Source organism: Phoca vitulina, unplaced genomic scaffold, assembly GCF_004348235.1.
Source record: "Phoca vitulina isolate PV1807 unplaced genomic scaffold, GSC_HSeal_1.0 scaffold38, whole genome shotgun sequence".
Taxonomy (NCBI): Eukaryota; Metazoa; Chordata; class Mammalia; order Carnivora; family Phocidae; genus Phoca; species Phoca vitulina.
Window position 1 is genome coordinate 19217177 of NW_022589741.1, and position 22596 is coordinate 19239772.

The 22596-nt window shown below is 39.2% G+C and overlaps 1 protein-coding gene across 1 annotated transcript; it reads left to right on the forward strand.

Moving 5' to 3' along the window:
- The first annotated feature begins 11819 nt into the window (after positions 1–11819).
- On the forward strand, positions 11820–12767 carry LOC116647029 (olfactory receptor 8B3-like). The gene is given in 1 exon segment (XM_032428149.1): positions 11820–12767. A coding segment is annotated over 1 exon segment (948 nt).
- The last annotated feature ends 9829 nt before the right edge of the window (positions 12768–22596 follow it).

The window sequence follows — 22596 nt, forward strand, 5'->3', positions numbered from 1 at the left end:
TGCTCCCATGTTAGGGGTATAGAGATTTACAATTGTTAGATCTTCTTGTTGGATAGACCCTTTAAGTAGGATATAGTGTCCTTCCTCATCTCTTATTACAGTCTTTGGTTTAAAATCTAATTTGTCTGATATAAGGATTGCCACCCCAGCTTTCTTTTGGTGTCCATTAGCATGGTAAATGGTTTTCCACCCCTTCACTTTCAATCTGGGGGTGTCTTTGGGTCTAAAATGAGTCTCTTGCAGACAGCATATCGATGGGTCTTGTTTTTTAATCCAACCTGATAGCCTGTGTCTTTTGACTGGGGCATTTAGCCCATTTACATTCAGGGTAAGTATTGAAAGATAGGAATTTTGTGCCATTGTATTGCCTGTAAGGTGACTGTTACCGTATATTGTCTGTGTTCCTTTCTGGTCTACGTTGCTTTTAGGCTCTCTCTTTGCTTAGAGGTCCCCTTTCAATATTTCTTGTAGGGCTGGTTTCGTGTTTGCAAATTCCTTTAGTTTTTTTTTGTCCTGGAAGCTCTTTATCTCTCCTTCAATTTTCAATGACAGCCTAGCTGGATATAGTATTCTTGGCTGCATATTTTTCTCATTTACTGCTCTGAATATATCATGCCAGTCCTTTCTGGCCTGCCAGGTCTCTGTGGATAGGTCTGTTGCCAATCTAATGTTTCTACCATTGTAGGTTACAGATCTCTTCTCCTGAGCTCCTTTCAGGATTTTCTCTTTGTCTCTGAGACTCATAAGTTTTCCTATTAGATGTCGGGGTGTTGACCTATTTTTATTGATTTTGAGAGGGGTTCTCTGTGCTTCCTGGATTTTGATGCCTGTTTCCTTTCCCAAATTAGGGAAGTATTCTGCTAGAATTTGCTCCATTATACCTTCTGCCCCTCTGTCTCTTTCTTCTTCTTCTGGGATCCCAATTATTCCAATGTTGTTTCATCTTATGGTATCGCTTATCTCTCGAATTCTGCCCTCATGATCCAGTAGTTGTTTATCTCTCTTTTTCTCAGCTTCTTTATTTTCCATCCTTTGGTCTTCTATCTCACTGATTCTTTCTTCTGCCTCATTTATCCTAGCAGTTAGTGCCCCCATATTTGATTGCACCTCATTAATAGCCTTTTTTGATTTCGACTTGGTTAGATTTTAGTTCTTTTACTTCTCCAGAAAGGGTTTCTCCAAGAAATTCCATGCTTTTTTCAAGCTCAGCTAGTCTCTTTAAAGTGATGATTCTGAACTCTAGATCTGACATCGTACTAATGTCCGTATTGAGTAGGTCCCTGGCAGTCGGTACTACCTCTTGTTCTTTTTGTTGAGGTGATTTTTTTCCGTCTTGTCATTTTGTCCAGAGGAGAAGAGATTAGTGAGAGAAGAATATGCTAACAGGGTAACAACGTCCCCAGAAAATATACTCTAAACAAATCAGAAAAGACCTGAAGCAGTGGGAAAAGAAAGGGAAGGAGAGGAAAAGAAGAAGAAAAAAAAAAAGAAAAAGAAAAAAATAAAAACAAACAAAAACAGAACAAAATAAAAAAAACGGAATATCATCAAATATGCTCAGGCTGCTATATAGATTAGTGCCACACACTAGATTTTGGGTGTATTTTGGTCTGTTAGAAGAAAGTGCCTCCCAAAATTTTAAAGAAAGAAAAATTTATATATGTACAAAACTAAGGGTTGATATGATGAAGGGATGGAATATGACTGTAAAGATGGAAATTATAAAAAAATTTATAAAAGGAATTGATAAGAAGTTGTTTGAAAAAAGAAAGAAGAGGATTTAAAAAAAAAGAAAAAAGAAAAATAAAGGGAGAGAATGTGATCAGGCAGGGGAGTAGAAAAAAACCATACACTAGAGATTTAGGGTATATTTTGATCTGTTAGAAGAAACTATCTCAAAATTTTAAAGAGAGAACAACTTCTATATATATCCCAAAAATACGGGTAACTACTATGAAGGGATAGAATATGAGTCTAAAAATGAAAAATAAAAATGTTTTTTAAAAAAGGGATTGATAAGATGTTGGTTGAAAAAGGGAAAAAGAAAAATTAAAAAAAAAAAAACAGGGAAAAAAATTAACTTTGAAAGACTACAGAATCATGGTAAAAAAGCCATGGATTCTATGTGCATTCCCCTAGCGCTGGAGTTCTGCCGTTCTCATTGATCGGTAAACTTGGTCTTGGCTGGCTGTTCTCGCTGATCTTCTGGGGGAGGGGCCTGTTGCCGTGGTTCCCAAATGTCTTCGCCTGAGTCGGAATTGCCCCGCCCTTGCCCCGTCCGGGCTAAGTAATCTGCTTGGGTTTGCTCTCGGGAGCTTTTGTTCCCTGCAAGCTTTCTGTACAGCTTTGGAGGCAGAGAGTGAAAATGGTGGCCTCCCAATCTCCGACCCGGAGGAGCCGAGAACTTGGGGTCCCGCTCCTCAGTGCGCCCCCAGAGAAAAGCAGTCAGTCACTCCCGTCTCCCCGGTCTCCGGCCGCACTCCGTGCTCACCCGGCCTGTGACTGCGCGTTTATATCTCTGGCACCCGACCCCGGGTGGAGTCTCCAAACCCAGCAGATCCCCGCGGTGCGCTCCCGCACCTCTCCTCCCGGGGGAAGAAGGTGAGTCTCCCTGGATCTGCCGCTTGTTGGGTCCCTGCTGGAGGAGCAGTGGCCCGACTGTGCCGCGGATCACGGTTTACAGCAACCCCGAGCTGAGAGCCCGCGCCTCGGCTCCGTCTCTGCAGCCGGCTTCCCCGCTCCGATCCCTGGGAGCTCTGCCGCACTCAGGCACCCCCGGTCTTTCTGTGACCCCGAGGGTCCTGAGACCACACTGTCCCACGAGGGTTCCACCCCCCGCTTAGCCACCGGAGTGACGTCCCTCAGTGGAGCCGACTTCTAAAAGTTCCGATTTTGTGTTCCCCGGCTCTATCACTTGCCAGGAGCGGCCAATGGAGGCCCCTCCCCCGCCATCCATCCTCCCGAATATCGCCTCGGATTCACTTCTCCGCACATCCTACCTTCCAGAAAGTGGTCGCTTTTCTGTTCAGAGAGTCGTTGCTATTTTTTTCTTCGATCTCCTGTTGAGTTCGTAGGTGTTCAGAATGGTTTGATCCCTATCCAGCTGAATTCCTGGGACCAGACGAAATCCAGGTCTCCTACTCCTCCGCCATCTTGCTCTGCCCCCTGGAAATGATTTCTTGTTCCATGCACTTTGTACTAGAAATACTTCTTGGCAAGGTGCGAATCAATGGAGGGAATTAAAGCTATGAGGGCACACATGTACACACATTTTCCACTCTATCTGCACCATGACTTAATCTACACAATAAGATAGCTACTATTGTTGTCCACTTTACAACTGAGCAAACTGCAGTAGAGCAGGTGTAAAAAACCTCAGAGCTAAGATGAACATTTAAGATGATTCAACCCTGATGTCAGACCATGGCACTAGTAAATATGGCTATTTTTACTTGAAACTTGAACCTGCCAGAGGGAAAAAGGACATTGATTTGGAATGCCACAATATAATAATGCCTCATAATAATGACAGCTAGCATTTACTGAGTAGCTACGATGTGTCAGGAAAGGAAATTTTCATTCATTTCATTGTTAAATCTCTCAGCAACTACACAATCTAAGTATTACTTCCATTCTACAAGCAAGGGAATTAGTTAGAAATTAAGGACCCATATCTAGTGAGTAGAAGAGTTAGGGATTGGAATTTTAGAAAGTCTGACTTTGGAACCTGCACTTGTAACTGCTCAGCCATAATATCTTAGGTGAGAGAGAGTTTGTGACTGTAAATGTGATCCAATGTCAACTTCCAATTGTTATCTTGTTTCATTTGTGGGCTAATGATAGAATTCTGCATATGGAAATTAGTTATTGTAGTTTAAAGGTTTGATCCTGAAAAAATAAAAATATTGCTCAGAATGTGTGCAAGACTGAGCCTTATCTCAGAAGCTTTCAGCTCCTCCTACAGAACAATGAAAGGTAGGTGTTCTGCCTCCAATCACCACTCCCTCCCCCCAGAGGATGGACTCCCTTACCTGAGTACATCATAGAAACTTGTCCTCCTTGTGTTTCAAGTTCTATCACAGGATATGCTGGATCTATATCATGGAGAAAGTGGAGCATTCTGCTTGGGTTGCTTATAGATCTAGAATCACACACAGGTACTTACCCACTTTATCAATACCCTTTTGAAAGATAAGACCCTCTTGCCAGGACTTACCATAAACCTTTGCTATGAGACCCTTTCTCTCTCTCTCTCTCTCTCTTTTTTCTTTTTTTAGAGAGGGAGAACGCATGAGACAAGAGTGGTGGTAGGGGCAGAGGGAGAGGGAGAGAGAGAGAATCTTAAGCATGATCCACGCTCAGTGCAGAGCCCGACTTGGGGCTTGATCTCAGGACCCTGAGATCATGACCTGAGCCAAAATCAAGAGCTGGATGCTTAACCGACTGAGCCACCCAGGCGGCCCTGAGATCCTTTCTCAATCCTTTCATCCACTTGTATCATTTGGTCTCGCCAATTTCCAATCTCCAGGTTGTATGTCCACGTGTCTGTATAGTCCTCCAGCTCCTTACATTCCATTCAGAGCTCCTCTCCTGCTTCCTTTAGCCAAATCCTTCTCATTCTACTGATAGCACATTTGCTTAGCTTGTTTCTCTTTTTTCCTTTTTAGGTATACTCCTGGTATCTTGTAAGTTTGAATACATTTTATTTTATTTTATTTATTTATTATTAAAGATTTTATTTATTTATTTGAGAAAGAGAGGGAGAGAGAGAGAGCATAAGTTGGGGAAAGGGTAGAGGGAGGAGGAAAAGCAGACTCCCTGCTGAGGAGGGAGCCCAATGTGGGACTCCAACCCAGGACCCTGGGATCATGACCTGAGTCAAAGGCAAACACTTAACTGACTGAGCCAACCTGGTGCTCTTTATTGAATTATTTCCTAAGAGCATGGAAAAAATGCACCAGAATCATCTAGTTTGTCAATTAAAAATGCTGATTTCTAGACTCAACCTATAAAAATGCAATCATCCTCTGGGGTTAGGGCCCAGGAATACAGATTTTTAACAATTTATCTGGGTTATTCTTATTTACCTTAAAGTTTGAGAACTACTGGATTTAGAGAGAAAGAAGAGAATTGGGCAGTTTGAGTGTGATTAGGAAAAAGGGCTGAGGTATAAGAGGAGGCTAAGTTGTTGGTCGGAAATAGAAGAGCCTATAAACAGGAGGCCTAATTTTCTTTTTTCTTTTTTTTTTTTAATTTTTTTATTGTTATGTTAATCCCCATACATTACATCATTAGTTTTAGATATAGTGTTCCATGATTCATTGTTTGTGCATAACACCCAGTGCTCCATGCAGAACGTGCCCTCCTCAATACCCATCACCAGGCTAACCCATCCTCCCACCCCCCTCCCCTCTAGAACCCTCAGTTTGTTTTTCAGAGTCCATCGTCTCTCATGGTTCTTCTCCCCCTCCGATTTCCCCCCCTTCATTCTTCCCCTCCTGCTACATTCTTCTTCTTCTTTTTTTCTTTCTTAACATATATTGCATTATTTGTTTCAGAGGTACAGATCTGAGATTCAACAGTCTTGCACAATTCACAGCACTTACCAGAACACACACCCTCCCCAGTGTCCATCACCCAGTCACCCCATCCCTCCCACCCCACCCCCCACTCCAGCAACCCTCAGTTTGTTGCCTGAGATTAAGAATTCAGGAGGCCTAATTTTCTAAACTAGAACCATCACCAACTTTCTAATATGATGGTAGAGCTAACTTTATAGTTGACCCAGAGAAGCAATAAATTGACCCAGGCTTCTAATTCTCACGACATTCCAGATGGCTGGCTCATGCCCCATTGTGCCCATGAATATGCAGGGATTATGCCTTTCAGGCGTGGGCTAAGTACCCCCATACATATGAGATTAGATACAATCTTGAACACTTTGTGCCAGGTATCTTACCAGGTACTGGAGATACAAAGTTGCTTAAATTGCTAAGGAGCCATAGCGTAGTAAGGGCTAGATATCTTGATTGCAAATTTATAAATTCCATTAGAATTCATTTAAGGCTGTGATAAAAATAAAATCAAAGTCATGTGGGGGCAGAGAAAGGAACAAATTTTGTTTGGGGGCAGTATGGAATACTTTATAAGGTTAATAACATTTAACTGAGCATTTAAGGAGGACTTGTTGCAGATCAAGAAAGGATGTGAGTCTTTCAGGTTTAAAGTAACCCAAAATACCAAAACTGTTGAGTTTTTCAATGGGAAAATGAGACTATAAAGATTATTCCTTTTTTATTATCAAACTACTGTTTAAAATACACTTATAATTATTATGTAAGTATATTCCTTTTTATTTTATTTTACTTTTATTTTATTTTTTTAAAAAGATTTTATGTATTTATTAGAGAGAGAAAGACAGTGAGAGAGGGAACACAAGCAGGGGGAGTGGGAGAGGGAGAAGCAGGCTTCCCGCGGAGCAGGGAGCCCGATGCAGGGCTCGATCCCAGGGTCCTAGAATCATGACCTGAGCCGAAGGCAGATGCTTAACGACTGAGCCACCCAGGAGCCCCTGTATATTCCTTTTTAAATATAGCAAGGCCAGAGCATATTTGTTGGAGGAAGAATGATTCAAACCTGATGGGTTTCAAGGCTCATAGGAGCATAAACTGGCCCTTGAGACAGATGAAATTTAACTTTTGTCTTTGGATCCTTCCCATCTCTGCCAGTAGTGCCTTTATATATCCATTACATGGTATTCTTGCTTTTAGGTTATTGTCAAATCATCACTAATGTGTTAATTTAAAAAGAAACGTGACTATTTTGAGTTATTTACTTCTTAATAGAAATAATGCAGTTCTTAAAGGCTTGAGGTTAGAATGACTCACACAGTAACTGCAGAATGAAAATTTTCCCTGAAATTGTGCTATCCAGGGCAGGGTACTTTGTCTTGTGCTTTCTCAAATACAGTAGGTTCCCAGTTACTTCTCTACATGCAAAACTGGATCTTTACATGAAACTTCAGTGACAAGAATAAAGACAAAATTTTCCAAAAACTTGGAGGTGTGCTGTTTGAGGACCTAAGAAAAGAGGAAGTTGTTAGCCTCATTATCTGGTATTCAAAACATATACATCAGAGCTTCCCATAGTGCAGTACTGCACTTTATTAGCTCAGGTATTGATCTACGTGTGCAGGACTCAACAGCCAAAACTAGGAATGGGGGGCTCCCATTCCTCTCTTCCTTCCAAAAAACTGAAATTGTATTACTGTGTGCAATGAAATACACCATATGTTTTGTACTGCAAAACTATAAGCGTTAAGATATGTATACACAAGATTTGATTCCAACAAGTTCCTTTCTAAGTCAGAGAAAGAATAGATTTTGAGTACACGAAGTTGCCTGAGATAGGAGGCTGATATAAATTGGCTTGTACCTGTTCCAATACGGGGCTTCTTAGGCTTCTTCCCCTGACCAGTTTGAGGAAGGTGAAGGCAGAGGACCTATAGGGCTCCTGTTCATGGGGAACAGAGCACACGGAAGTCTTCTTATATTAACACCTGTTTGCTTCACGTGATACCAGGCAAAACCCCTCTGTGGTGTTGAAAGAAAAGTTCCTATAACTTGGCATGATTAATTCTTTCCATACCTAATCAACAAACATTTACTTTAACTTGCTTTGAACTTGCTTTGGAATCCCAAAAGGGAACACTTTTGATCCAACTTTATTAAAAATAAACAGTGTAATTAGTCCTTTGAGGCTATAAGGAGTAAGTTGTTTGTCATGAAGTGGCAGCCATACTCCTTTAATTAAAAAAAAAAAAAAGAAAGAGCTATTTCTTGAGTACAGGGTAGAAGAAAATTTGTATAGGGTAGAAGAAAGTTTGCTACTATATTCAAACTTAGGGAAATTCTTTTAAACTTGGTTAGTGACTCAAGACCTTGGGTATCTTGATAATGTAATGAAGTTATAAAAATTTAAATATCTATATGTTATCAGCACAAATAACAAAATAAACCCTATTTTCAATAAATACTGGATATTGAATCACATACTAGTTATGACACAACTAGTTGCATGAACTTGAATATGTTAAATTCTTTGAGTGTCAGTTTTCTCATCTGCAAAATGGGTTTCACAGGGCTTTCAAGAGAACGGATTGTATATAGTTTGCACTAAGATAATAAAGATTAGAAAAATCATTTAAATTTTGCTCATTATCAAGTAGAATAAAAATTCTCTTCTCATTTACATAAATTCTATAAGCTCAGAGTATCCATTTTTCTCTGCTGACTACCCCCATCCCCTGAATAAATGTTGAACTTAAAGTCCTTTAAAACAACACCATGAGCTGTTAAGAGTCTGTCCCTTTTTAGATGCCGTTCTACTGAAAAATTTTGCACACTCTGGAGCATGAAGTAAATTGTGAATACTATTGGCTTAGCAGAGATACAATAAAATCAAAAGAACATATTTAAAAGTTCTATTGGTGGTTGTCCAAACTTGGTTGGAATTAGGAAATATAGTCATGTCAGACTGTGTATTGGCAATTTTTATTTGTAGCTAATTATGTTTTTTTTTTCTTTCTCCTTGAAAATGGGAAAATATTCTATGATATTCTTAGGAGTTCATAGGCTAAATAAATTATGGTTTAAAATATACAATAGATAAAAGATAATTTTGCACTGATCAGAATTATCTGTCTAGAGAAAAGTTTTTTAACATTCCAGGATTGTCAAATCTTGCCCCTTTAAATCAGATAGAATGGTGAGGTCAATAAAAGCAATCTACTTTTAATATGGGAAAGTGAGGAGCCAGCCTTGCTCTGATTTTCAGGAATCAGAGAAAGTGTGCTCAAGAGTGTTGAACGGTGGTTCAACTATGGGTGGGCTCTTCCCACCTTCCCACCCGGTGGTTACTATGGGTGGGCTCTTCCCACCTTCATTTTAACCTCCCCAGTGGGTCAGATCTGCAGAGGACTGGGAGTCCATCCTGGAGTCCCAGTCTAAAATCCATTTCCTAAGTACAGCTGGTGATTTTGTAAGCACTTAATTCCCTGTAATCATCTTTGCTTAAAATTCCTAGAATAGTTTCTGTTTCCGTCAGTGAAACCTAACTGATATACATTCCAATTAGAATGGGACTTCTACAAAGTGTGGCAGATAATCACCTTACCTGGAGGATGTTTTGGTGCCCTACTTGACCCCAAAGCCTTCTCTCATAAGAACAGGCCAAGAAACAAGAAATGAATCCAAATGTTGTTCAACAATGCACCTGGTGATATCTACATTCATTCTGAGAAAAAATTCCCTTATGATAACATTTCATCTTAGAATAAAGACGGAATATCATTCTGAAGGGAGATTAGTATAATTGCTATCTTTTCCAAAAAATGGGCATTTTCCCTTTCTCTTTTTTTTTCCCCTTATACCTGTTTACTTTGGTTAATGCAAATGAGTAGGGACACAAGATTTTAATATGGTCATTTGTCCTAGAAGCCAGGCTTTCACCCACTTTATTACACTGTTTTCTTCACATGTGTGATTATTTCACAAACATCAGACAAATAGACTCTGATAGCAGCATCTGTCACAGACAAACGTTTATTGAGCACCCAGTCTGTGCCCGATCCTGTTTCCTAGCACCTTAGAAATATTTATTCTTTCTCTTACATTTCCATGGAGGAAGGGACTTCCTTTCTTCTCCACATTCTGGAAATCTTGGATTTTCCCCCCTTAACCTGATTTTGTAAGTGAAGAGAAAGAAATAGTAATCTTGAGTCCGCTAAAATTCTTTGGGCCATCCCTTTACCAGTAGGTGGAGCTATCGTGCTTCAAAAGCAAGAAGGCAGCTCCATCCTTTTCTTCGGACCGATTCATTTATTAATAGAAAAATGACTCTTTGGGGGCACTATCTCCCCACCCTTACTCCTGCAGGGTAAATAGATTGGTACATGGAATTCCTTTTCTGCTTGTGGGGAATGTCCACAATTTTCCTTTTGTTTACAGCGGATCAAGTAAGAGGGAATACGTGGGAAGCCTCATTTGGCTTTAAGATTAAGGTGTATTTTTCCCATCTAGTATTTACTAGAGAGTTCTGCTTTCTACAGATAATGGTCCCCTTGACCATTGCTACAGCTGATTCATTTATCTTATCTGACTAGAGGCCTTTGTGTATATTCTTTACTGATTAGAATTTAGAGAAGAAGAATTAATCTTAGGATGAGCTACTTTCTAAAAAAAATGCTTATGATTTAGTCAGCCTTAAAAAAAGAAAGAAATGCTGCATTTGGGACAACATAGATGGACTTGAAGGACATTCTGTTAAGTGAAATAAGTCAGACATAAAAAGACAAATAGTGCATGATTTCACTTATATATATAAAATCTAAACATATTTTAACTCTGAAAGCATAGAGACATGGGGACCTCTCTGAGAGCCTATGGCAGACCCCTATGTGACATCGAGGGAGGAGGAAAATTATATTTTTTCTGAGTTCAATAACTTTGATCTGAAGTGCTCCTACATGGACCCCAGGAGTTCAGCAGTGGCCTTCACATACTTTACTGGTATTTTTCATATTCCACACTCAGGTGTGCAAAGAAAAACATGGATGGGATGTAAGCCTTTGCCTGTGCGGCAAGAATTCTTTTGTAGTCAGGGCCTAGGAAAGTTGGAAAAAGGGATTCTCATTCATTCATTTAATTAAACAAATATTTATTCAGTACCTACTATATATGCTTCATATTACTCTAAGGTGCTGCAGAAATAGTGCCGAAGAAAACAGATAACAGAACTTAAATTCAAATGTATGTGAGTGTATGAATGTGTGTGTATGTGTTGTGGGAAGACACATTAACAAACAAATAATGTATAGTATTTAATATAGCAATAGGGGCTGTGGATGCAGGAAAGATCATTTGCTTTTCTGCTTGGGGATGTGTCCGATTTGGCAACAAACCAAAAGGTGTGTAAAATGGTATATTCCAAGCAATCAGTGTTACTATAATGAACTTGGGCTATAATCCACAGTAGGTAATTTCTTTTTGCTACAAAGTCTTATCTCTGGGGAAAACACTAGGAGAACCTGTCTTCTAGTTTTTAATCAGGTCCCTAGGATTTCCTAACTCATGAAAACCCCTGGGGTCATATTAGCAGAAGGCTCTTTTGGCACCGGCAGATGCTATTTACTAGCCCCTAGTCTGGAGAAAAACACTGGGCAAAGCCACTATCAGAAATCATGATCTGTAAGTCATCGCTCATCAGAGGTCTGTGCTCTGGCTCCCTCAGTCAAAACAAAAACAGTAACAAAGAAGAAGAATCTCCATTCTGGGCTGCTCACCTCTAAAATTCATCAGAGCCACATGTGTCTCCTTGGGAATAAGGGAGAAAGGTTCGCAAGGCCCAATATTGAAGTCCCAATGCAGAAGGGTGAGTGTTGAATTTTATCTGTCCTGTTCTTGTTCTTCCCAACCTCAGCAATGGAAGCGGAAGATTCGAGAGGACGTTATCACCTCTCTGCTGAGGCAGCCATTGATCATTAGGTGGGGCTGGTGAACTTTCAAAGCAGAAGTGGAGCAGAGACAATGTAGCCCTGATTAGTCACAGGGTTACTCAGTCTTACCCATACGGCCCTTACCTGTTAGTGTGTTTGATAGACATCTCTGAACAATCTCTCGGCCTTTATACAGTGGGGACAACAAAGGCACACAGCAGGGTGGGTTTGAGTTCATTCTGGGTCTCAATCTCAATATGGAGGGTTTGGGGGGAGAGAGCTGGGTACTCATTGTAATGTCACCCTTTGTCCTGTTCTCACAGATATGCCTTAGGGAAGAATGGCCGCAGGAAATGACTCTTCAGTGACCGAGTTTATCCTGCTGGGTTTAACACAACAGCCACAACTCCAGCTGCCTTTCTTCTTCATTTTCTTAGGAATCTATGTGGTCACCGTGGTGGGGAACATGGGCTTGATTATTCTGATTGGTCTGAACCCTCACCTGCACGCTCCCATGTACTACTTTCTCTTCAACCTTTCCTTCATCGATCTCTGCTACTCGTCTGTCATAATCCCTAGAATGCTGGTGGGTTTTGTAAAAGAGAATGTCATCTCTTATGCAGAGTGCATGACACAGCTCTGTTTCTTCTCCTTCTTTGTTATTGATGAGTGCTGTATTTTGACATCAATGGCCTATGACCAGTATGTGGCCATCTGTAAGCCCCTGCTTTACAAGGCCATCATGTCCCATCGGGTCTGCCTCATGCTGATGGCAGGAGCGTATGTAATGGGGTTTGTGGGTGCCATGGCCCACACCGGCTGCATGCTGAGACTCACCTTCTGTGGGGACAACTTCATCAATCATTACATGTGTGACATACCTCCTCTCCTCCGGCTCTCCTGCAGAAGAACCTACATCAACGAGCTGGTGGTTTTCACTGTGGTGGGCGTCAACGTAATAGTGCCCAGTCTCACCATCTCCATTTCTTACACCTTGATCCTCTGCAGCATCTTCCACATCCGTTCTACAGAGGGCAGGTCCAAAGCCTTCAGTCCCTGCAGCTCCCACATAGTTGCTGTTTCTCTCTTCTTTGGATCATCAGCATTCATGTATCTTAAGCCTTCTCCTGCTGGGTCTCTGGATCAAGATAAAGTATCCACAGTTTTTTATACCATCGTGGGGCCAGTGATGAATCCTTTTATCTACAATCTGAGGAACAAAGATGTTAAAATTGCACTGAGTAAGACTTTGAAGAAAAGAATGTTCTCCTAAATGGAAACTGTGTTAGTTATGGATGCCAAATCCTAGTAAGGGCATGCAGTGTATGAAGCTATGGAGAGAACAGTAAGAAATCAAAATAGAAATGCAAGTGATTCAAATAATAGGGTAAATGAAGTTAATTATTTATAAATCACTTCACACAAAGAATATAAAGAAGAAGAGGATCAGTCCTTTATCTTTTCAGAGAAAGTAAAAAAGAGTTCATTTGTCATTCTCTAGCTTCTTTTCAGAAGTTATAAAGTTTTAAGTATAAAAGGTTGAATATTGGTAAATCCAGAAATGGTAAATTGTGAGATTTTTGACTGAGGCATGTCTGGAATTCCTGTGAAGCTTTGTCATGGATATATGGACTTTGATGGACTTGAGATTTGGCCATTTATTCATTCATTCATTCATTCATTCAATAAACCTCTATTGAAAGGCTGTGGTGAAAATGAGAGAGGTCTATTAGACTGCTGTAGGGCATTTTGTTTAGGGAGATTCCTTTGTTTCCCCAATGAAGATAAAAATAGAAAGATGCTCTTCTCCCTGTGGTCTTTGGTCTCAGGGGAGTGTGTTAAAGGGAGATTTACTTCTGATCCTAGATCTTAAGGACAAGAAACTAAGATAACCTTTTAGAGCCTTCAGGAATAAAAGGAACCTACACTGGCTTTTGTCTCTTGGGACTTCAGGGCAGGAAATATAGATAATAGGAGAGGTTATATTAGTAGAAGAATTTTTGTCCTTTTCTCAAATAGACCTAAAAATCTCTATTCTTTTAGTAGTCAGCATTTTCCCTTTATGATTTTTACTGTCCCTTTTGTCTCAGAGGTTTAATGGCACAAACAATATAGTTATTTCATCAACAAATAGAGACTGAGCGTCTATCCTGCACCAGGCTCTGTTGTTAAACATTGTTAAACAAATATAGTGGTAAGTAAGACAGACAATGTGTGTGCTCTCATAGGCCATATAGGGTTGTTTGTTTTCTTAGTCTTGAGTTTTGGGATTTCTTGATATATTCTGAATGCAAAGTATATCAGACATATGATTTAAATATTTTCTCCTGTCTTGTCTTTTCATTCTCTTAATAGTGTCTCTCAAAGAGCAGAGAATCTTAATTTGATGAATTCTAATGTCTTATTTTTTTATTATGGATTGAGCTTTTGGTGTCATATGTAAGAGATCTTTTTGCTTTGCATTTGGATATCTAATTATTCCAGCACCCTTTGTTGAAAAGTAGTTCAGACTCAAGATAAGTCAACAAAGATATCTGGATCCAGAGGTAGTAGTGGAGGAGAGGAGATGTGTGGATCTCTGGGCACTGATGAATGCCTTTGTGCTTCTGAGTGAGTTAAGTGAAAGTATGAGAAGTGGAATTGCTGGGCGAAATGAAAAGTCTATGTTTCACTTTTTATGAAACTGCCCAACTGTTTTCAGAAGAGACTCTAGTACTGTTATATTCCCACTAACAATATATGACAATTTCCCCCCCAAGTTTTTGCCATCACTTGGTAACATCTGTCTTCTTAATCATAGCCATTCTGGTAGGTGTGCAATCGTATCTCATTTTGGTTTTAATTTGCACATCCTTAATGAATAATACTGAGCATTTTTTCATAAGTTTACTAGCCAATTATATATCTTTTTTGAAATATCTGCTTAAATATTGTGCCTATTTTCTTTTTTCTAATTGAAGTGTAGGTGACATACAGTTTATATTAGTTTTAGGTATATACCATAGTGAATTGATAATTCTATGCATGATGCAATAATCACCATGTAGTTACCATCTGCAACCATGCAATATTGTTACAATATTATTGACTATATCCCCTATGCTGTCCTTTCCATGTCTGTGACTTTTTCTGATTTGGTTATTGCTCTATTCAATATTAAATCATTAGACACAGTTAAGAAAATGAAAAGTTAAATCATAAACCAAGGAAATATATATCTGATAATGGACTTGTGTTAAGAAAATATAAACAACTCCTACAACTTATTATGTTTTTATGGTTTATTATTTTTCATTCTTTTACTTTCAACCTATTTACACTGTTATATTTGAAGCAAGTTTCTTGTAGGTAGCATATTTGGGTTGTTTTTAAATGAACCTTGAAAATCTCTGCTTTTTTAAAAGATTTTTATTTATTTATTTATTTGAGAGAGAGAGAGAGCTAGAGAGAAGGAGCAGGAGGTGGTGAGAAACAGGCCCCCACTGAGCAGGGAGCCTAATGCGGGGTTCGATCCCAAGACCCTGGGATCATGACCTGAGCTGAAGGCAGCTGCTTAACCGACTGAGCCACCCAGGTACCCCCCAAATCTCTGCTTTTTAATTGGCCTTTCCATTTCATTTATTTAGACCATTATTGATCTCTTGATGTCTGAGGGCTTACTCTACCATTGTGTTGTTTTCTACTTGTTTCCGCTGTTTCTTGATATATCCTTGATATATTCTGTTTCTCTGCTTCTCCTTTTCTTGCCTTCCTATCAATTACTTAACCTTCTCAGAATTCAACTTTGATTTATACTTAGTGATTTGAAGTATTTCTGTCTGTCTACTCTAGTTAGCCCAATATACATATGTAACTTACATAGTCTAGTGGTATTGACATTTTATGACTTGGAGTAAAGTGTAGAAAACTTGTTTCTATTTACTTCCCTTTAGTCTTTTCCATTTTAAAAAACTGTCTTTAGTATTTCCTCTACATACATTGAGTATCATATCAGGTGGTGTAATTACTTTTGCTTCAAATGTCAAAAAATAGTTTAAAAAATCATGAAGATAAGTCTATTTTATTTATCTCTATTTTTCCACAGTCAGTATTTCTTCCTTCCTGGAGTTCCAGGCTTCCTCCTGTGATCATTTCCTTTATGTTCTGTATACTATCTTAGCCATTCTGAAAGGGTCAGTATGTTGAAGACAAATTATGTTAGATTTCCTTCATCTGGAAATGTATTTATTTCCCCTTTATTCCTGAAGGATATTGCTGCTGGATATAGAATTCAAAATTAGTGTTGAGTTTGAGAAATTCTTTATAGATTTTGGATCCTAACCCTTTATCAGATATGTCATTTGCAAATTTCTTCTCCCATTCCAAAGGTTGCCTTTCAGTTGTGTTTATTGTTTCTTTTACTGTGCAGAAGATTTTATCTTGATGAAGTCCCAATAGCTCATTTTTGCTTGTTTCCCCTGCCTCAGGAGACATCTAGTAAGAAGTTGCTCCGGCCGATGTCAAAGAGGTTGCTGTCTGTGTTCTCCTCTCACATTTAGGAATTTCATCCATTTTGAATTTATTTTTGTGTATGGTGTTAGAAAGTGGTCCAGTTTCATTCTTTTGCATGTTGCTGTTCAGTTTTCCCAACACCATTTGTTGAAGAGACTGTCTTTTTTCCATTGGATATTCTTATAAAACTCAACTTATAAAACTTATAGAACTTATGAAGCTCAACACCAGGGATGCCTAGGTGGCTCAGTCAGTTAAGTGTTCCAACTCTTGATTTCGGCTTAGGTCACAATCTCAGGGTCCTTAGATCTAGCCCTGCCTTGGGCTCTGAGCTGGGCGAGGAGCCTGATTGGGATTTTCTCTCTCTCTCTGTACCTCCTCATGCTCGCATGTACACACACACTCTTTCTCTCTCTCAAAACAAAACCAAAAACTCAACACCCCAAAAAAACAATCCAGTTTAAAAATTGGCGGAAGACATGAGTTGACATTTTTCCAAACAAGACATACTGATGGCTAAGAGACACATGAAAAGATGTGCAACATTATGCATCATCAGGGAAATACAAATCAAAACTACAGTGAGATATCACTTCACACCTGTCAGAATGGCTAAAATTAACAACACAGGATACAAAAGATGTTGGCAAGGATGTGGAGAAAGGGGAACCCTCTTACACTGTTGGTGGGAATGCAAACTGGTGCAGCCACTCTGGAAAACAGTATGGAGGTTCCTCAAAAAGTTGAAAATAGAACCACCCCATGATCCAGCAATTGCACTATAAGGTATTTACCCAAAGGTTACAAAAACACCAATTTAAAGGGATACACACACCTTGATGTTTATAGCAGTGTTGTCAATAGCCAAATTATGGAAAGAGCCCAAATGCCCATCAACTGATGAATGAGTAAAGAAAATGTGGTATATATTTATAGTGAAATATTACTCAGCCATTAAAACTCTTGCCATTTGTGGGGCGCCTGGGTGGCTCAGTGGTTAAGCATCTGCCTTCGGCTCAGGTCATGATCCCAGCATCCTGGGATCCAGCCCCGCATCAGGCTCCCTGCTCTGCGGGAAGCCTGCTTCTCCCTCTCCCACTCCCCCTGCTTGTGTTCCCTCTCTCACTGTGTCTCTCTCTGTCAAATAAATAAATAAAATCTTAAAAAAAAAACCCTCTTGCCATTTTTAATGACGTGGATGGAGCTAGAGTGTATTATGTGAAGCAAAATAAATCAGAGAAAGACAAAAACCATATGATTTCACTCATATGTGGAATTTAAGAAACAAAACAGATGAACATAGTGGGAAAAAAAAGAGAAGAAACAGACTCTCAACTATAGAGGGCAAACTGAGGCTTACTGGAGGGGAGGTGGGCAGTAGGATGGGTGAAATGGATGATGGAGATTATTAAAGAGCGCACTTGTGATGAGCACTGGGTGTTGTATGTACATATTGAATCACTAAATTCTGCACCTGAAACTAATATTACACTGTATGCTAACTGGAATTTAAATAAAAACTTGAAAAAAAAATTCAAAATTGCCAGTTCTTTCTTTTCCATTGAAACCCCTTTCTTTTTTTTTTTTAAAGATTTTATTTATTTATTTGACAGAGAGAGAGACAGCGAGAGAGGGAATACAAGCAGGGGGAGTAGGAGAGGGAGAAGCAGGCTTCCTGCGGAGCAGGGAGCTGGATGCGGGGCTCAATCCCAGGACCCTGGGATCATGACCTGAGCCAAAGGCAGATGCTTAACCACTGAGCCACCCAGGCACCCCTAAACCCCTTTCTTCTTCACTATTTCAGATGGGGAATCTTCTGTCATCTTAATCATTGTATCTCTGTAGGTTATTTGTCACTTCTCTCTACCTTCATAGAAAATTTTGTTTTGTTTTTAGTTTTCAAAAGTTTGACTATAATGAGCCATGACATGGATTTCTTTGGATTTATGCTAAATTTGGTACAGCTCTTGAATCTGTCTTCCACTGATTTTGAGAAAATTTTAGCTACTATGTTTTTGTTTGTTTGTTTATTTCAAGTTTTTATTTAAATTCTAGTTAGTTAACAGAGTGGCTGTGGTACCGTTTTACATTCCCTCCAGTAATATATGAATGATCCAGCTTCTGCACATCTGTGCCATCATTTCCTATTGCCACTGGATTTTATTTTGGTCATTCTAATGGATGTGAAATATCTCATTGTGGTTTTAATTTTTATTACCCTCATTCCTGATGGTATTGAACATATTTTCATGTGCTTATTTGGCAGGTATATGTCCTCTTCAGTGACCTGTCTCTTCATATCTTTTGCCCTTTTTCTAATAGGAATGTTTAATTGTTCTTGTTGTTTTTACCATTGAGTTTTGAGAGTTCTTTCTTTTTCTTTTAAAAAATATATACTAAGGGTGCCTGGGTGGCTCAGTTGGTTAAGCGACTGCCTTCAGCTCAGGTCATGATCCTGGAATCCCGGGATCGAGTCCCACATCGGGCTTCCTGCTCCGCGGGGAGTCTGCTTCTCCTTCTGACCCTCCCCTCTCTCATGCTCTCTCTCTCTCATTCTCTCAAATAAATAAATAAAAATCTTTTAAAAAATTTAAAAAATAAAAAATAAAAATACATTCTAGATACATTCTAGGAAGTCCTTTGTTGGGTATGTGGATTACAGATATTGTCTATAGTTTATGTATTTTTGCTCTTATCTTTATTATTTCTTTTTTTCTGTTTTCTTTGGGCTTCTGCAACAGGCATTTTCCATTTTATTTATTTATCTATTTATTCAATCATTCATTTATATCATGGTGGACTGATGGACATTTATTTTATATTTTAAATTATAATCCATTACTGCTTTATTTATTCTGTTGCTCAATTTATTCAATTTTGGCTATTGAGAACCCTTTCAATTGGCTCTTGTGTCTCTTTTTATTTTATTTTTTTAAGATTTATTTATTTGAGGTGGGGGAAAGGGCAGAGGGAGAGAGAGAGAGAGAGAATCCCAAGCAGACTCCCTGCTGAGCATGGAGCTTAACATGGAGCTCGATCCCATGACCTGATCATGACTTGAGCCAAAATCAAGAGTCAAAAACTCAACCCACTGAGCCACCCAGGTGTCCCAGCTCTTGTGTCTCCTTGACATAACCATATCTGTGTGTATGTGTGTGTGTGTGTATGCGTGTGTGTGTGTGTGCGTGTGTGTGTGTGTATAGTTCAGCACTTCTTTGCTTTCTGGTACCACAAGATGCTCCAGGCTCATCTTTCTTGCCCAAGTTCCTTTCCTGGTTTCTTTTATTGCAGAACATCATTAGAAACTAGTATCTAGGCACTAGATGGACTTGCTGCTACTAGGGTATCATTGCTTCTAGGCTCTCTAAGCTGACAGAACAAGGAAATATATGTACCTACACATATCTATAAATATGTCCATATGCAGTCATGTGTCTATATTCAGTTAAACATGAGTCCATAGTGATGACTCCAGTTCTAGTCCAATACCACTTGCTTTCTCTCCTTGCTTGTTTGTAAGTTGCCAACTCCCACAGTAAGGTACTTGATGCTTACCATCTGCCATTGACTTACCCAAGATTTTAAGAAAGATTGGTATTAATTCTTCTTTAAATGTTTGGTAAAATTCATCTGTGAATCCTTCTGGTCCTGGGCTTTTCTTTGTTGGGAGGTTTTTTTTTTTAAAGATTTTATTTATTTATTTGAGAGAGAGAATGAGAGACAGAGAGCACAAGAGGGAAGAGGGTCAGAGGGAGAAGCAGACCCCCCGCTGAGCAAGGAGCCCGATGTGGGACTCGATCCCGGGACTCCAGGATCATGACCTGAGCTGAAGGCAGTCGCTTAACCAACTGAGCCACCCAGGCGCCCTGTTGGGAGGTTTTTGAGTACTTATTTAACCTGCATATTTGTTAACAGATCTTTCAGATGTTCTATTTCTTCATGATTCAGTCTTGGTAAGTTTTATGTTTCCTGGAATTTAGCCACTTATTATGCATTACAAAATTTGCTAGTCTATATTTGTTCATAATAGTCTTGCATGATCTTTTTCATTTCTGGCCATCAGTTATAAAGTCTCTTACTTTATTTCTGATTTTATTTCTTTGAGTTTTTTCTCTCTTTTTCCCCTTAGTCTAGCTAGGGGTTTGTCAATTTTGTTTATCTTTTCAAAAAACCAACTCTTAAACAAAAAAACCCAATTCAGTTTTGTAGATTTTTTCTCTTGTTTCCCTGTTTTCTATATAATCTATTTCTACTCTAATCTCTATTATATCCTTCCTTCTGCTAACTTTGGAATTAGTTTGTTCTATTATTATAAGATGTATGAGGGAACAGAATATAAAGATAGGTAAATTATTTGAAAGTAGAACCAGTGGTTCCTGAAGGATACCTGGGGATGACACCATGCTCATGTCTGTGTGTATATGTTAGTAGCAGTGACCATGCACAGATTGTGTTCTGTTATTTTTTTGCTATGTAACAAAACATCCCAACATTTAGTATCTTTTTTTTATTATTATGTTATGTTAATCACCATACATTACATCATTAGTTTTTGATGTAGTGTTCCATGATTCATTGTTTGTGCATAACACCCAGTGTTCCATGCAGAACGTGCCCTCTTTAATACCCATCACCAGGCTAACCCATCCTCCCACTCCCCTCCCCTCTAGAACCCTCAGTTTGTTTTTCAGAGTCCATTGTCTCTCATGGTTCATCTCCCCCTCTGATTTCCCCCCCTTCATTCTTCCCCTCCTGTTATCTTCTTCTTCTTCTTTTTTTTTAACATTAGTATCTTAAAACAACAACAATCATTGATTTAGTCCCAAGTCTGGAATTTGTGCCAGGTATGATGAGAAAGGCTCATCTCTTCTTCACTTGGTGTTCCCTGGGGCAGCCTGAGGTTAGATGGCTCAGTCCTATGGCTGGTAAGCCCATACTCACTGTTGTCTCTGAGAACTTAGCTGTTGAGGGCCCAGGGCCTTAACATCTCTTCCCGTGGCCCATGGCTGTCTGCCCTTCCTCAGAGCATGGTGAGTAGTTCCAAGAGTAAGGGCCTTCGAGAGCCAGGGAGAGGCTGCGCTGCCTATAGTGATCCAGCCTGAGAAGTCACCTAGCATCTTCCAAATTCAAAAGGCGGGGGGGGGGGGGGGGGGGGAAGGACCCCTTACCTCTTGATGGAAAAATGTCATCATTTCTTTTCAAGAAGGTTTGGGATGGATGATACTGTTGTGGTCATCTTTGGAAAATACAATCTGCCTCAATATCTCAGAATTTATAAACCTTTATTGAGGGGTTTAAAAAGAGAGAGAGAGAAAGAGAGAGAGAGAATTATCTAAGTTCAAGGAGTCTTACTCAAACTTTGGGGCATCCTTATTTCAACATGAACCTCCCTTAATTAAAGAGTGGTAAAACTGGTTCTTGAACATCTGACTCCTAAGCTTACACATTTCTACAACATTCTGGGGAAATATTACCTTGTCATAGCTTCTCTAAGTCTGTGCTCCCCCAATTTTAATGTTTTCAAATATTACCCTAATTTACATAGCACAACCGTTAGCAATCATTAAAATGGGAAGTGGATATAAACTTGGCAATAAAAACTAAGTAACAAAATATTTTCAAAGAAATATTATTTTATTAAATTCTAGCATTGCTGGTGAGGGGGATACAACTATATGTTTTACAGATTTTCACATTATTAAAACAACATTATTGAAATCATATATCACTTGCATATTCATTATTTGAATGCCATCATGGAATGGAAGTCCTTCATTCGATGAGGCTAGTTAGTCCGCCTGATCAATTTCCTTTGCACACTCTACCTTCAGGAGTACTGGTGAACTTCTCCCTCAGAAGCTCCATGCCATAGATGACTAATAGTAAGGACGCTTAGTCACTCTTGTAGCATGTTCTTCTCTGCAAGTTATCCCGCCTAAATAATAACGCTTTTGTTTCCTGTCCATTTTCCATATTCATAAAAAAGGGAATATCAGTCTATGCCCTATTGGCATTGCCAGGGGGCTGAGAAAATGATAGCCCTATGCATTTGTCCTCCTTTTGTTAAGTATTGCTTTCATTTTAATTAATACTGAGTAATTCTCTAGTCTGTTTCCCTTAAATTTCAAGTGAACCTGTAATGTTATAAATATACCAAGTCTCCTAAATTTAAAAATCAAACCTAAAGATCAAAATATCTAAAAGGAGAAAATAATCGGGAGGAACAATTTGTCTCTTTTCCCTACTGGATGAAAAACCAATTTTCTGACTTGATACCTTTATTGTGAAGAATGGATAGTTTCTTGTTTGATTTTCAGATCTTGAATATTGAGTTGAACAAATATTTTATAGAGTTAACCTTTGGTTGGGACATATACTAGGTATAAGGGGTCTGTGCTCTTAAAGTTCTTATAAGCCAGTTATGCACATGACACATTCAATAACTATGTAAGACAGGATAGCTTTAGTGCCATTGTTGAAGCTATAATAAATCAGTGTGATGAAGAATCCATGCTGACCGGGTCAGATATGAAATGGAGGAGCAGAGTTTGAGAGAGCGAAGGATTCTCACTGGGTAGACAGGTATAGAAGGGTTAGGGCCAAAGTTGAGA